Genomic DNA, 16,973 nt, shown 5'->3' with positions numbered 1-16,973 from the left:
TTATGACAGTCATCAAATACCTAAAAAGGCTCTTTCCAATAATAAGTGAATAATCTATCTCTGCATATCCATTGAGAACAGGAGTAATATATCAATAGTTGCATTAAGATTTTGGATTGGATATTAGAAAAAAACTCCTAACATTAACATTCAGCAAGCATTGGAATAGATTGTTGAGGGGGATTGTAGAGTATCTGTCATGAGCCTGTATGTAAGAAGAGTATAGACAAACATTTGAATTACTGACATACAGTTGTCTTTGTCCTGTAGCGAGTTAATCAGATGACCTCTTTCAGTCTCTTCAATTTTTTATGAATGTGTGAAACACATAGCACTCAAACGAAACAAGGTCAATCAGACACGTGTGATGAAAAGGAGAGTTGCTTGCAGAAAGACAGTGAGATGAGATGTAAGACCTTGCTTAATGTTTTTAAATAAATTCAGAGAAGGTTTGAAAAAAAAAAAAACAAAACCCACCTAATGGTCCAGAATGCCAAAGGAGAAAAACAATAATCAAATCATGTAGGTACAATTCTTGGGTCCTAATTCCACAGTTTTGAGGTCAGGTTTATAAAATTATATATTTGTGTATGTAAAGTATTTTAGTTTTATTCTCATTTCATATTTATAAATGTGTGAGAATGCTTTTCTTTCATGAAGTTGCTTTTATTTCACTCCTCTGCCTTCCCTTACATACATCCTTTGGAAGATTCAATATCCTCATTGCCTACAGCTTCCTTGGAAGCAAATAGGTGGGTTTATCAAGATAATGAACATTTAAGACCTCTTGCTAAAATGCATTGAAGTCCATGGCACAATCTGTTGTGTTGAAAAGAAGTGTCTCAGACCCCCACAAGAGCTGTTAATGCAGCCTTTGCTCAGCACTAGAGCACTAAATACTTAAATGTGATTGAAAGTTTTCTGTTAGGTTATCTGAGTGATTCTCTTAGTAAAAATTACCCACTTAGTTTTTTTAAACAGAAAAGGGCAGAACAGCTCAAATGTTTTAAACACAAAATATTAAGTGAGAATTTCAATACTTTTACCTTCCTTAATGCCTTTCCCTTATTTATGTTGTGCTCCAGTATTTTCTTCATGTAGAAAATTCCTGTCTATATTTCACAGTAACAGATGGTATGAAATATCCAGTAGGCGTCCTTTGAGAAAGGAGCTCTTTTTAGAGCTGTCCTGGTCACTCATTAAAGTATTAAACAACACAAGTTCATTCTGAAAGAAAAAGAACACCACAGAGAGAAAATAAGGATAGTTTAATTTTCAGCCTGGGTACTGGAGAAAAAACAGACCTGGCAATAGTCTTATTCAGCACCTGGGACTTGGCTAGCTTTTTTCAGTTGCAGGCTGTTTAAGCTTTGGTTTTAACTGTGTTTCTGGTTACTAGTTCACAGCAGTGTTGGCAAAGGGTAAACTTTCTTACATTCTTGCCAAGTACCGTTCTCTACCATTACTAGTCACTGTCAGGTGGACGAAAACTTTATTTCAACTTTTTGAGCCAACTGAATCTGTATCAGAACTAGTCATTGTTTTTAGCAATCATCTCTGCACATTACAAATGTGTTGTCTAATGCCATTCATTTACCTCTAAGAATTCCAAGGGTCTTTCATCCTGAAATCTCTGCTTCAGAGATAGTCTTTGTAGGTTCTTGATATTGTCCCTCATGTCTGATAATACATATCACAGAATTACAGAATCATCTAGGTTGGAAAGGACCTTGAAGATCGTCTAGTCCAACTGTTCACCTAGCACTGACAGTTCCCAGCTACACCAGCTCCTTAAGCACATTTTCCACTCTGAAAGTTTTAGAAGCTGTATCCTGTGAAGTGTCTCTGTTAACTCTTTCATGGGCAGCATTGCAGATAATGTCAGATATTACAATAGTTTTCTTATCCATAATGTTTTATTAGTAAAGAATTTTAAAATTGGTCATTTTTAAAAAATCATGGATGCTCTGCGATCCTCAGTTTTCTAGTCGGTCTCATCCCTTCAGGATTTTCCAGTATTTCCATTAAGTAGTTCCTCCTGTCTTCTTTCTCTCTTCCCAAATAATCCATCTTGAATTTACTATTATCTAATCCTTCAAACAAGTACTTCTCACCTTTTTCATCCATCTAGACAGTTTCCAAACTCTTATGTTTCCTGAGTGCTCCTGTGTATATAAACCATGTTTCAGGAGGAGACCAAGTAGGAGATGGATGATCATAACTTATAGCCCTGGGTGGCATCTTGATGGACTTCTGACTTTCATGTGATGTGTCCAGCACATTTTTTTCAATATATCCAGCACAAAAAATACAATGTAGTATGCCTAGGATACAAATACAGAGTGCATACCACCATTAAAACTGTCTTGTCAGATTTGGTGGGACACTTACTGGAATGAACATAAATTAGAGATGTAGCAAAAGGACATCATACACAAAGATATGATACCAAGTGAATACTGGTCTCAGGTCCTTAGCAGTGTTTGGCATTTAGTACAGGCCATTAGGTAGTGAAATCACCTTTTTATTTATTAGCCCATTTTGATAGCTTTCAGAAAAATTAAGACCAACAGTTGCTGGGACAAGCATTCAGAGAGGTGTCAGAAATGATGATGATGAAACTCCTTTACCATTGAGTGGCAACCCTCACCTAAACAGTATCCAAGAAGATGGTGACCTCATGTCATTAATCAGTCAAATACAGTGACGCTGGAAAATATGTCCTCCCTCCAGCTCATAAACTGACAAGTTTCAAAGACTCTAGTAACCTGTTTGAAATTGTACAGCATATCAATTTAATACAAAGTTTTGACTGGAAATGACAGGGACTTGTGCAGTACTCATGCATATAGCAGTCTCCTCTATCATGTTTGTTGATCTCTAGATTTTCTTGAGAATTTTGAAGATGTGAAGAATCAGGAATTGGAACGAAAAGTCCAAATAGAAGCCAACATTGTTGCACTCCTGGAACACTCAAGCAGGGTAAGTGCATTTCCCTCTTCCTGTGGCAGACTAGGAATTTAGAAGCACAGAGCAGGAGAATGAATGGATAAAGAACGATTGTGGGTTTTATATATTATCCAGTCAGTGTCTGCATAATAATCTCCTGAAAGGATTAAGTATTAAAGCATGTACAGCTGTAGTTCAAAAAAAAAAAAAAGTTTCATTTCTTTTTATTTCTGGAGAAAGAGTTTTGAATATTAGATAATACTTGTGATCAGAATAAAAGAAGCGTTTGCGTAATTGCTGTAACTCATCATCACTGCTATAATGAACATTATTCCATTAATGATAAACAGGTCGGAATACTGCAAATAAAACTACTGCAATAATTTCTTTACCTAAAGTCTGCAAATCTCAGTTCATGAGTATTCTGTCACTACTCTTAAGTAACTGACAATATCCCAGTTATCTCTCGTGATCTACTAAAATTATGTTTGGAATAACCTGCAGTGTAATATTTAGTGTAAACATTTTAGAAATTGTTCCCAATTGCAGTCTGCTGTTTTTTGCGCTTTTGAATCACTTTTTCTTTAAGTATTTTTGGTTCCCATGTTCTTTTTAATCTTACAGAAATCTTTCAGCTGAGTAATACTTTGATTATATCATCACTTTATTGCCTTCTAACTCAGTATGGTATACCATAAGGTATATTTTATGTAATGACATGTACTTTAGAAGTGATAGTTATGGCTACACAGTTTTTATTTGCTACATTTTTCTTGCATCTTCACTGGCCTGTCAGTACATCTTTTATCAAAAGTTGGCTGAATGAAAATTGTTCACATTTATATCACTTCTGACTATTTCCAGTATTTTCGGACTTTGTAGTAGAAAAGACAAATAATAGGCAATGCACTGGAACAGGAGAGTTTTTTACTTGTCTAGTTGATGTTTGTTTCAAAGATATAGCACGTTCTCATTATTGTTATTGGTAACACACAGAATGTGAATCGTATGAAACAAATTTCATCTGTTACCAATCAAGAGCTGAAGATTATGCAAGAAGACCTCACTTTCAAATCAAATGAAATGCAGAAATCACAGAGCACTGCTAAGAATCTGATTACAGGTGAGATCAGCAATGAATTTTCAAATTCAGTCCTTAAATTAAAATTACCTGAGTTGTTACCCTAATAAGTACAAGATCAGTGATCTCCAAATATTAAAATACAGTGACAAGTTGACAGATTGAAACTCTTGTGGGTAACAAGTTATATATATTCCTCAGGAGGATTTCAGTTTCTTATAAGTAAATGATCAGCTTCCTTGCACCTATATATGTTAAACAGATGTATTTTTATAGAGGGGTACAAAGTTTTTGAGCTAGAAGTTGTACTTTACTAATATCCACCTCGAAATAAATATTTTTCACAATCTTCAAATAGCATTTAATAAATTGAGACTTCCACAGTTATCTAACTATGTATTATTTGTAAATGTGTGGTTTGTGCTTTCCTGAAGTGGTATGTACCATGGGAGAATAACTGGGAACAACAAAGAGTAGCTCTCAAATCTCAAGATCTGATTCTGCAAAGTGAATATTCATTTTTACTTCATTTTGGAAATACTCAAATATTTAAGTGTAAGAATCTGCAGGATCTTGCCTGTAACTTCAAAAAGCAGACAGTATTTTTCTTTCATTTCCAGAACAAGTATCTATTTAGTTCTTTTTTTTTCACTGTTTATAGTGGAGTTGTTCTCATAATTCTAAGCCTTTGCCAATATCATTATTGGTTCAGCAAGCCTTTCCTTGTTTGTTTGGCTGAAAGGAAGGGGCAGGGGTTAAGAACCATAAATCATTCTGTTAGAATGCTGTTATGTGCTGTACTTCGTAATAATTTTCAAAATAGGAGCCTGTGTTGTAAGTCAAAGTACTTATGTGCAAATAAGTAGCTGGTATGCACAAAACGTTACAGAAATTATTCTGTTGTGTGTTTGAACATTTAGTGTTCACTTGTCCACAAATACTCATTTTGCAGTTCTACCTTAGTTTAAAAAGCTGGGCCATGCATTACAAGTTCAAATATGACTTTTTGTTCTTTTGTGTAAGCATCAGTTCTCACTACTTTACAATATAAGGATGTTCTGGAAGCGCATAGCACTATAGAGACATGATTGAAAGACATATTTCTTTCTTCGCAAGGGGAGAGAAGGAAGTTACAGTATGTAATTTTCAGCAGATCATTTAAATGATTCATAAGTAAACTTCTGACAGCAAGGAGTCACAGATACTGTAATAAACAACTTAAGATTCTTTCAAAAATACAGTGAATGTTCCGTTTGCACAGTTGAAGTTCTTCCTAACCCTTGAATTATAGCACAGTCATCTTCATGATTCTTTTGTTGTGATTGAAATCTGGATTTCCATATTTTATTGCCATAGCAAAGGTATAAAAAGTCCACCAGCAGAATGCTTTAAAAAAAAAAGGGAGGGGGGGAGAAAAGGAAACCATGAAGAGTAAACAAAAGTGCTGATGGCATAGTTTCCCAAAAACATTTCCCTAGGTCACTGTAGTTTGGTCTGAGAGTTTGCTGCTATGTACACACTGCCTGCTAGACGCTGCAACTTCATGGCGTATCAGAAGGAACTGGGCTGCATCCTCTTCCTGTCTCTTCCCCTAGAGAAGTTTTGAGGTTTTTGAGTTTTTTTCATTGAGGCTGTTGCTGGTTAAGGATAAATTCACCCCTTCTAGTTTCTTCCTTTTTCTCCAGAAGTTGTGAATGGATAGGAATAGCCCATTGCTGTCCCATCATAGTTTTTATCAGTATATGGATAGAGCAGTCTAAGAATCCTTTCTGGCTTTTGACATTTATATTTTTATTACTCTTTACACGTAAAATAAATCGCAACTAGTCAACTATTTATTATTTTAAAATGACAAATTATAAATGACTATATAAAAAGTTAAAATGCTGTGATTAGGTCTAAATAAATAGTAAGAAAATTTAAAGTTGTTTTCTGCTATTTCTCTCCAATTTTAATTATTTTTATTTCAGAAATCTTTTTTATTGTTTTTAATGTTAAAGCCCTGATTTATTGAGGTCCTTAAGCATTTGTCTGTCTTTAAACCACAGTGCGGTAGAGCAGGAGAAGTAGAACTGTGGTCTGTTCAGCCATGTTTTAGAATCTGATGTTGACCAATACTAGGAACTTGAAAGTGAAACTGTGGGCAGTTATGAAATACTCTAGATACAGGTGAAGTGTTTTCTTAAGCCCTTTAGGGTAGAAATCATGATAAACATTGAATCACAGACATTCAGTGCAGTTCCAAACCTTTTATTTTTAAACCCCTTTTTTTACCTGTGGAAATTTTTCATATTTATATAAATGCTCTTTGCACATGGAGGACCCTTTCAGTCTTACCTTATGGAAGTGTGTTCCCTCAGGATAATTATATATTCTACACAAAAATCTTGGATTGTTTTTATTTTGAAGTTTCTAAAGAAATTATCAGAGCTCTCATTAATAAGCCAGAAATGTTGATTAAAGCCAATATTTCACTCTAAAAAATGAGTATATGGCATAAATACACACAAGAGATGAGTACGAAAATCTTGCTCTGACAAGGTTTTGATCAGGTGAGATTTTCCCAAACACTTCCACCAAGGAAACCACACCCAGTTTTTGGAAAAGTGAACTTTCCCTCTGTCACATATGTGCATCCACTGCTTTCTGCCATAAAGATCTATACTGTCTTGGTTAAGTTGGAGGAAAAATGTCCTGCCCTTTTTCCAGGTGATCAGCACAAATCTGAGTGTGTGAACAACATATGCAGTCTATGCCAAGAGACGTTTCTTTGTGCTGTCTTAACCCTCCAAACAGCCCACTTTGCCTCATATTTTAGAACGTAATAGAAAACCTGCATTATTTGTATCATTCTTCTGGGTTAGACACAGCTCTGAAACATAAGGTCAAGTAGCCATGTGTTTAAATGTTCAGAAACATGAAGAAAATATAGTGACAAGGCTGCGGGTCAGAAAACCATACAAAACAAGTCTAGCCACATCTAGCCCTTCCACACAGTGTGGAAAACTTATCCCCAAAACTGGATCAAAGTTTTTTTGGGGTTTTTTTTGTGTCTTTATTATGTCATCTCTTAAGCCTCTCATGTCTGAACATTTTCAGTCTTTACATCTGACTTCATATAAGAATCCATCCATACTTCTAACTGGTTTAATTACCTGTAACTGTGTTGTTTCTTTCTAGGACTCTCAGAAGTAAATGCTGTATTTTGTAGCACATACTCATTTTGTAATCTATGACAATGCTTATTCTGTGGAGATACGGAAGTGTTTTCCTGTACTGAGCAAATATTTAAAGCAAATTGGCTATTTACTCTCCTAAATCTTAAGTGTTACCATATACAAGCAACATAAATAAAACCGACATGATGCTAAAAAAGCTAACAAAAATATACTTTTTTAAATTGTCTGCATTCTTGTGCTCAACTTTTTGTAAGGTATCACCACTTTTTTTTTTAAATTGACTGATGCTATAAACAACTTTAACATACCACAGTGTGATATAGGAAATCACCATATTTTTATTACTCTTCAGTTGTGGAGTAATGTAATATACAGTAATTGTAATACAGGAGTCTGACTTATGGGATGATTGTGAAGAATAAATTTTTTTCTTTTGTTCACATTAACATTCCCATGAATATCAAAATCAGAAAGATATGAAGGAGCTGTTTGTATTGCTGAAGTATAGGATAAACCTTTATATACTGGGCAATGGATTATGAAATTAAAAGTACTGTTAATTAGAGATTGTATATCTGGTGATCTAGAGAGTCAGAAACTGCAGATGGACCTACAGAAGATGGACCTCTTGGAGGGCAAGATGGTTGATGAACTGGCTTCTCTTAAAGACAAAATTGAACAAACAAAAATGGAGTTGGAGGTCTATAATAATTTGCCAGCTCTGAAAGCATCAGGAGAAGAAAAGAAAAAGGTAATGAAAGGAATTAAGCCTTGGATTATACAGAATTTGTGGTTTTGAGCACCTAGTGGAGGGGAATCCAGATATATGACTGAGAATCCTGACTGAAAGCTGAAAACTGGTCTTGTACACCAGTGCAAATGAATCCAAATGCTTCTCTGCTTATATATGTGCCTTTAACTGAGTACATGTAGCAGGCTGTCAGCTGGATACCTTTTGATAACTTCCTTCCACAAATTTCCCATTTATTTTAGTGATTCATCTGAACTTTTCTGCTCTAACACATGACTACCCATAAACTTGACTTTAGCAATCTAACTACAGAACCCAAACAAAGAAGAAAATTCTATGCTGCATGTATTTGCTCGAAGATAAACTTCATATAGACCACTTCCCATTTCACATGTTATACATTTCCTACAAATTCATAACATCAGTTGTTCTCACTTGTGCTGATATAGTATTGTCTAAGCCTATAACTTGGTTGTAACTGTTGAATATTCTCTTTAGAATAGGGCATGCATTGCTAGAGAAAAGCCTGAAGAGTTCTTTATGGGCATGATCTTTTTCTGAATGGAAGAAAAAGTAGCATGTTGAAAGCCAAATTAAGATAATTTGTCTGTAGTCCACAGCAAATGAACTCATCCATTAATTGGTTTGTCTTTTCCAACTAGATACTCCAGGATGACAAAGAAAAATTGACAAAACGTAGCCATTCTTTCAAGAAGATAATGGAATGCTTGAATACAGAGTATGAGACACTAAAGAAAGAGCTGCAAGAGAATGAGACACATTCTCAGGTATAGCTCAAGCTACCTACTATCTCTTAATTTGTTTCTATTGTAGTTTTTGTTTTCTCATACACATGAAGCATTGTATAGATGGAATCAGTTTATTCATTCTCAAGGATTTTTCAAGGTTGTGTGTTGTAAATGCATAGCCATATTTTCTGATTTCAAACAGGAGTTAATATGCTGATAAATTTCTTTAGAAATCTTAGTAATCTTTAGTAATCTTAGTAATCTTTAGTAATCTTAGTAATCTTTAGATTTCAAAGTTACTAGGTAGAGTTCTTTCTGAGCTTAAAAATTGTGTAAATCCTTTGTTTAAGTGTTTATATTAATCTTGCTCAGAACTCTCTCCTTTTGCCCATCCCTTGCTTGAGGAGTTTTGAGAACCAAGTTAGAAAGAAACTACAAGAAAAAAAAAGTCACTACTAATTAGATAAGATCCATTTTGCTTTTAAAGTTATGATGGTAAGTTTTTTTCTTGCAATCTATACTATTAATTTAATTTTCCTTTTTCCAGTCTTTCTGCTCCTTGCAGACCACTGAAGTTTTAGGGTTTGTTCAGACTTCTTTAAACCTGAGGAACTTTGGTATATGCATATATTTACAGTTACATTTCAAAAGTGAATTGGGAAAAAAGATGTTTATTAAATCTTCAGCAGCTTTGATTCTTGCATTATAAACACCCAGAAGTTGCTGTTGTCTTGGCAACAGAACCTTACTGGCATATAGGCTTGAATGCACAGAAGGAAAATGAATGACCTTAAAATAAGCTGAAAAATGGAAATTTATTATTTTCTCTGCATTTCACTAGTTTTTATTGTTTCAGGTTGTTGAGATCTCTGTCCTTTAGAACTGTTACTTTTTTCTAATTCAGTTAAAAGTTGGAGGTGATATTCATACATGTTTAAGTTAACTTTCTTCTGGAGTGAACTTTATGGAGCAGATGAGAGGGCATCCTCCTCTAATTAAAGAGCTATACATATACATTCATAGCATGTGATTATTGTGGGCTAACTCTAGGGTGATGATATAAATCCCTGAAGCTGAATGCCAAAGTCTGCAAGACTTCAGATACTGTATATTTTTGTGCCAAGATCACATTCTTATTCCTAGAGATTATGTAAATCAGAAATGGATACCCAGCCAGGGTCAAGATACTTACATAGTAATGCTTAGAAGTTTATATAAAATTGTAGTTGTACAGAATTTCTTCGGTTCATTAAGGTGCGGCAGTTCTATTTCAATGTGTGCGAAAAGGATTTGTTTCTTTGCTTTTTATGTCATGAGTGTAAATGACATGAGGGTGAATAAAGTTGTATCTTAAAATAGCTGATTAGTTGACATGCTTCAAGCATGTTGAAGTACAAGTAGTTTATGTATCTTGAGGGTTTGGGTGATTTTGCAAGCAGTCAGCTGTATGAGGTGTGGGCTTCAAGGAGTTACTATAAAAATGCACTGAGTATTTCCTTTGATAGATAGCAGACAGTATTTTAAACCTAGGCTCCTTTACCAGCTGTATTGCACGTAACATCTACAAAGGGGACAATAAAAATTTTAATTGGTCAGAAATACAATATCTTGGAAATAAAGGACTGCCATGTTTGCTGTGAACCAGCACAGTAAATAACTGGTTCTTCACTGTAAGATTTGAGTAATATAGCAACTATTTTCATATCTTCCAGTTTACGAATAAGCTTTTAAGTAAAATGTTGCAATATTTTCCTAATTTATTACCCTAGTTTCCACTGAATGTTTAGTCTCAGAATGATTTTCAGTTTCTGCATTTAAAAATAACATCTGCATATCTTGAAATGCAGAACCTTGAACAGTAGCATCAGAAAAACAAATATAAAGTTGTATTGTAAGGAAGCAGCCATCAATATAATGTCCACATTAGTTTCCTGTTGATGCTGAAAGTATTGAAGAAGTGCCAGCACTTAATCCACACTCCTACAATCTTCTTGCTGCAGCTCTGTTCTTATCACAGCTTCTGGCATCAGACAGGAAACTGAACTATGGAAGTGAGGAAGTTTCTTCTGTATAGCTCAAAGTCCAAGACAGTGTCAGGAAATATTGTATCTTTGGTGATTTTAGATCTTACTGATTTTAAGAAGAGATCATTTAAATGATATGAAGTATAATGAGAATTAGTATCTCCTTGCAGTGTTCACCTTTTTACTTCTGACTTGCTTAGACATTTCTCTATGTGACGTCTTGAATTCTCATCTGACTTTTTCCATCCACCACTGCAGTTGCACGTAGTGCTTTTGTATAAATAGGTGTATGAAGTGCTGAATTATATACAGGTTAATCATTAGAAGCTTTACAAATAATTTTGCCATTGTTTCTTATTTCTGTGGGTTTTTTGTGAAATAACTTTGATCTTATCAGGTGATAGGGATTGTGAAATTCTTTACATAAAGTACATGTGTAATTATAATTTTCTTTTTTGACTCTTTTTGTGTTATCAGCTTACAAATTTGGAGAGGAAGTGGCAGCACCATGAGCAAAATAACTTTATGATGAAGGAATGTATCCTTTTCTTTAAGAAATACAGCAAAATTCAGGCATGGTATTAATTGAGGAAGAAGTCTGTTTCCTCCAGAAGAATAAGACAGGACGGAATGGGGAGCTGAAGACAGGGGAGGAGGGGAAAGGCGATGCTTTGCAAATGTCTAGTTAGCTGATAGATACTACATATAGCAAAACTTGCATGTATTGTCTGAAACAATTTTACAGGGTCCTAAACCATAAGATTTGTCTTGCATTCTGGAGCTTTTCCTGTTGGGTCAGTTTTGCCATTAGGTCTTATGCAAAGATCATCTTCACATCCATCCAGTCTTATCTGAAATTATCCGGCAAGTGTGGCATTGTTTGAAAATCTGTATAGCATGGTGACTTTGCCTAGTATTTTTCAGTTTTAAAACACCATAAATATGAATGATGAAAAAGTAAACGACAGATTGTATGCATTTAATGTATTTTTATCAAATAAAAGAGGAATTGCATATTAGAGAGAGAAAAAAGATAAATGTCGTAAGATATGACCGTGAGATGCTTTAGCTGCAAAATGAGCTGGGAGGGGGGAACTGCATTGTAGTGCTCTCATTATGTGATGCTAATTACTTACATTGCACTGATCATATAAGAGCTTCCAAAACATCAGCAAAATCTTATTTACTGCAAGTGACTTTCACAAAGTATTTTTTTAAATTATCGAAAGCACTGAAGTTTTTTTTATTAAAACTGGTGTTTCTTCTTACCTTGTACTATTCCCCACAGTTACTGTAGCCATTGGAGTAGGGCATCATTGCACTTTTACTTTATATTCTAGGAACTTTAAATTCACTGCAATAAATGAACTTCTTTAAAGTGATTTAGGAAACAATATAAAATCTCAAAGATGCATAGAATCACTGTTATATGATTATAGTACAAATGTAATTGATAGAAGCAAGGGCAAAACTAGACGATATCATCCAGTGTTTTGTGTTGGACAATGGACATTGCTACATGTCTCAGAAAAGTGCCCAAGAATATATTTTAGGCAATTCTGTAATCGCCTAGTCATCAGGGAAAAAAATAATAATATGGGATCTGCACAGAGCATTATCTTTTTCATATACCAAATATCCTGTTTCTTGTGTCTGATAAGTACTCTAATTCTTAGAAAAAATCTGAAAAAAGTCTTGGACAATGTAATGTAATTGCAGCCATTTCCTCTATGAAGAAGGCTCTACCGCAATATTTTATCACGCAAGAATCTAGGTCCTATTTTTTCTAACAGAAAAAAAATGAAACAAACGAAGTTGATCAGGGTTCTAGAAGTGCCTCCTAACTTGCTGCAGTGTATTACCTACCTGTCCAAATGCAGACCATTATACAGAGTTTTGTGTCTGCTTGGGCTACTGAAAAGGAAGGTCCTGCTTTCCTGGACTGGGACTGTTGTAGCCGGAATTCTAAAGTGCCAGACTGTATGATTGTAAATAGCTGAGTGCCTTGAAATGGTTTTGTTTGCAATGTAACAATGGACAGAGTCTTCCAGGAGGGACCTATTGCCTGCATATATGAAAACAAAACTGACTCAGACATGTAATTTCTTTTTTTTTTTTCCTCTTGGCATGAGATGGCAGATACTAAATAGGCTTAAATCTTTTAGTTTCTTCTATTATTTGCAACCCGTGACAGTTTTCACATGAGGAAACTTACTGTATTATGGTTCCCGTATGATACCTAATTATGCTTGTATTTATACTGGCAGTTTGTTTCTTTAATTCTTTTAATCAGTCATAGCAACAAAAAGTCAGGAGAGTGACTACCAGCCAATAATGAAGAACGTGAGAAAGCTGGTCACAGAATACAACAAAGCTCTCATAGAAGCTTTACAGAACACCAAGAACTGAACCCAGGCACTTCCTTCCTGCCCCAGTGGACCAACAACAAGAGATGTGCACAGGCAGCATGGAAGGCTGAACTAGTCGGCTCATTCGCTCACCACTATGGCAACACATATTCTGGAAAGTATTTTTCTACGTTTTTAGATGTCACAGGGTTTAATAGTATCCCTCTGTTTGAAACATTTAAAAATTTTACTGAATTGTAGAAACTTGTAGAAATAAAAAGGAAATACCACACAATGAGTGTAAAAACATCAGAAAATTTTTCTGAGGCCCATTGCTGGATGGTATCTGAAATGTGAAACAATGAATTTTTCCAATGATTCTCTTGTGAAACAGTTGTGAAACAATGAATTTATACAATGAATCTCTTAATTGTCTTGTAGTCCTATCCCTGCCAGGAGTTCTCCCTGAATAAGGACTGCCTGACAGGCTCTCATATGCATTATCTTAAATGAAGTGTATAATAAGATAAATGGTAATATCAGCATGCCATCCCTATTTAAATAGCAATTTATAACACGTAAGGAAAACATCTAAGGATGACAAGCATCCTTTTAAGTCAGAACTGCTTCATAGTTTGAAGTCTAAGAATAAAAGCAAATGTACTTTGATCTGTAAGCAAATTTTCATTTCCCAGTGGAGAACTGATTAACTGCTTTATATTTTTTAAATGTAATTATAAGGAGAGAACTGTGATAAAAATAGTGAAACTCAGCTAATACTGACCTTCTGCAGAACATTTTACTTTTGTAGTATTCACCAATAAAGGGAGTAACAGAGAAAAGCTCTTGTATTTTCTGTGGTTTTTTTCTTAAGGTTTCAAGCTGCAGTGTCATATGCAACCTCTACTTTGACAAAAATACATAGAAAGAGATTCAGCATAGAACAAAAACAGGACTGATACAGAAATAACAATGTGCTTTATAATGCAGAAATTTCAGAAGACTTTTACATAGTATTTCCATGTGTACATTTCCCTCACATTCAATATGCAATCTAATTATAAACTACCTAATGATAATTTCCTCCACCTGGTATGTTGTAAGAGAAAAAAAACATGTTCGACTACAGATAGGAATCTTAGCCAGACAATAATCTAGCCTTTTACAAAAAATAATTTTAAAAAGGGGGGTCTGGTTTTGTAGGTGTTCTACTCTCTTAGAAAAGTTTTGCAAAACATAAGTAGACTATGTGCTTCACTTCATAGAACTGGAGTAGACAAAGCATTAGAAGATGCACTGAAAATAGAAATGTACATGAAAATAGAAGTCCTGTATTTTTGTCACTAAATTTCTCCAAGTCTGTGATTGTCATTTTGAGTATAAAGAGGTATGAAAACAAAAATATTGAAGGTTCTTGGAGAGAGCACTGTGTTTCCAAATTCAGCACAGTAGATGCTGTTGCTCTGTATATTTATGTCTATATAATTTTTAGAGATAATGGAACAGGATTTCTGTAAACCAAGGACTGTTATCTAGGGGAAATTCCCACTAATGTCTCTTCCTTCCTGCCAGAGTTTCAGCTATTCCAGAGAGAGCCCATTATTTGCTGAGATAAAGTTGAAGTCTAATACTCTCACCCATCAAACCACCAGCTGGAGAGATCACCTCCTGAATTCCACTTGTGTTACAATAACATATTTTAATGAACAATGGAAAAAAGCTGCAGACTGAATAAAGAGACTGCTTTAAATTTGCTTTCATTTAGGGCAGGGGATGGTTTTATTCCTTGATATTCATCCTGTAAGATAGCATGGTAAAGTTTACAGGTTTTTGGTGTGTTCTCCAGTTGATGCCTGTCATAAAAGCCCTCTCTCCAGCATGCTCTTCTTTTCCTTATTCTATTGAAGGATCTCCAGTTTCCCTGTTTCTGTCTGAGAATCTCATCCATCATTCCTCCTCTTAACCGTTCATCCTTACGGTTCTGGATCATGGTCATAATACCCATGGCTGAAGAGGACTGTATGGATTCTAAATGGTGAGCTAGGCAGCAGGCATTTAGTATCACTCTAATAATTCATTCCCAGGAGTGATCTGAGTAAATTGTATCCATATCTAGCTCCTAAAGTCACAGTGAAAATAACCTTTAACTCTTCTTTTTAAACACAAGGTTAAGTGCCAGTCATACGGCATTTTTTCAACAAAGCTCCTTTATGTATATCGACACTAATTCAGTAACACAGGTCTCTCTACCCAGTCAATATTTTATCCATTTTATGCTGCGACTTCAAACTGAGACAACATTAAGTGGCAGCATTTATTGGGTGGAGAAATTTAAAAACTTCTCTGCTCACCTGTCTCACCAGGGCTGAGCAGGGGTAAGGATCACCTTCCTCAGCCTGCTGGCAATGCTCTCCCTAACACACCACAGCATACTGTTGGCCTTTTTTACTGTGCATTGTTGGCTCTTGGTCACCTTGGTGTCTACCAAGAAGGACTGCAAGGTCCTTCTCAGCAAAGCTGCTTTTGAGCCACTCAGCTCCCAGTGTATACAGGTGCCTGGGTTGTTCCTTCCCAGTAGCAGGACTTCTGTTTGTGGAACTTCGTGACATTCCTATCTGCCCATTTCTTCAGCCCGTGTGGTCCCTCTGAACAGGGGCACACCAATTTGGTGCATCAACCACTCCTTACAGATTTGTATCATCTGTAAGCTTCTTGAAGGTGTTCTCTGACCATCATCCAGCTCATTAGTAAAAACATTAAACAGTACTGGCGCAGGTGTCCACACCTGGGGTACCACTACTGACTGGCCTCCAGTTTGACTTTGGGCTACTGATCACACAGTGAGCCCCAAGCCAGTTTTCGGGCCACCTCACTGTCTGCTTACCTAACCTGTACTTTGTCAGCTTATTTATGAGGATTTTATGTGAAACCATGTCAAATGCCTTGCTAACGTTGAGGTAAACAACATCCACATCTCTCTCCCTGCTCACTTAGTTACCTTATTGTGAGAGGCTATCATGTTGGTTAAGCATAACTTCCCCTTCATAAATCCTGCTATCTATTCATGATCACCTTTCCATCCTTCATGTGTCTGGAAATGGTTTCCAGTGTAAGTTGCTCCATCACTTTCTCAGGGATCAATGTGAGGCTGACTGGCCTGTAGTTCCCGGCTCATTCTTGCTCTTCCTGAAGATAGGAGTGACATTTGCTTTCTTTCCATCTTCAGAAGCCTCTCTCTATCACCATGAAAAAATAGCCTCACTATGCCATCAGCCAGCTGCTTCTGCACATGGTACTTCCCAACAAGATCCATGGACTTACGTATGTCCAGTCTGTTTAAAAGTTCCCTAACCTGATCCTCCTCCAGGAAGATGCCACTAAGGCATTAGTATCAGGTTTGACACTGTCTCTCACTCCAAATCCCACTTCACTGGCACACTGCATGGAAATAAATCTTCAACAAAAGGGTCTGTTATTTCTTTGTTATATTTGTGTTCTGAATGAGGATGAGCATAGCAATGACTGTCATTTTTCCCACCTTATGATGGGATGACACTGCAACTTGTTCCCGTGTGTATGGATATCATCATATCTCCAGGCCAATTTGCTGCAGGCAAGAGTTAATCCTCTTGTTGGTCTTCCTGCTTCATCTTATCCTCACTGCTTTTCATTGTGATCAAAGAAACTTATTTTTCTTTCAAAATGAGATTATTTTTTCCTTGAGTTAGTGAGCATAGAGGACAACATGCGGCATTCTTGTGAGCAATTCCAAACAGGCAGAACACAGAGATTTGTTTTTAGTTCTTTCTACCTGACAGCATTAGTCAATGTTAATGCTTAGTGCTGTGATGTGCTGTTACACAACTGGAAGTATACATTTCCAAAGTGAAGT

General features: G+C 35.8%; 1 protein-coding gene across 1 annotated transcript in view; it reads left to right on the top strand.

Moving 5' to 3' along the window:
- Positions 1–13,913, top strand: part of IFT74 (intraflagellar transport 74) — a 44,672-nt gene extending 30,759 nt beyond the window's left edge. The window contains exons 15-20 of the mRNA XM_074932557.1: positions 2,885–2,982; positions 3,946–4,072; positions 7,797–7,960; positions 8,623–8,748; positions 11,211–11,271; positions 13,027–13,913. Coding sequence (XP_074788658.1) covers positions 2,885–2,982; positions 3,946–4,072; positions 7,797–7,960; positions 8,623–8,748; positions 11,211–11,271; positions 13,027–13,142 — 692 coding nt within the window. The 3' untranslated portion in view covers positions 13,143–13,913. The remainder of the gene's footprint in view (positions 1–2,884; positions 2,983–3,945; positions 4,073–7,796; positions 7,961–8,622; positions 8,749–11,210; positions 11,272–13,026) is intronic.
- The last annotated feature ends 3,060 nt before the right edge of the window (positions 13,914–16,973 follow it).

This window comes from Athene noctua, chromosome Z (assembly GCF_965140245.1).
Source record: "Athene noctua chromosome Z, bAthNoc1.hap1.1, whole genome shotgun sequence".
Classification (NCBI taxonomy): Eukaryota; Metazoa; Chordata; class Aves; order Strigiformes; family Strigidae; genus Athene; species Athene noctua.
Note: the sequence above shows the minus strand (reverse complement) of the source record. Positions and strands in the feature narration are given on the sequence as shown.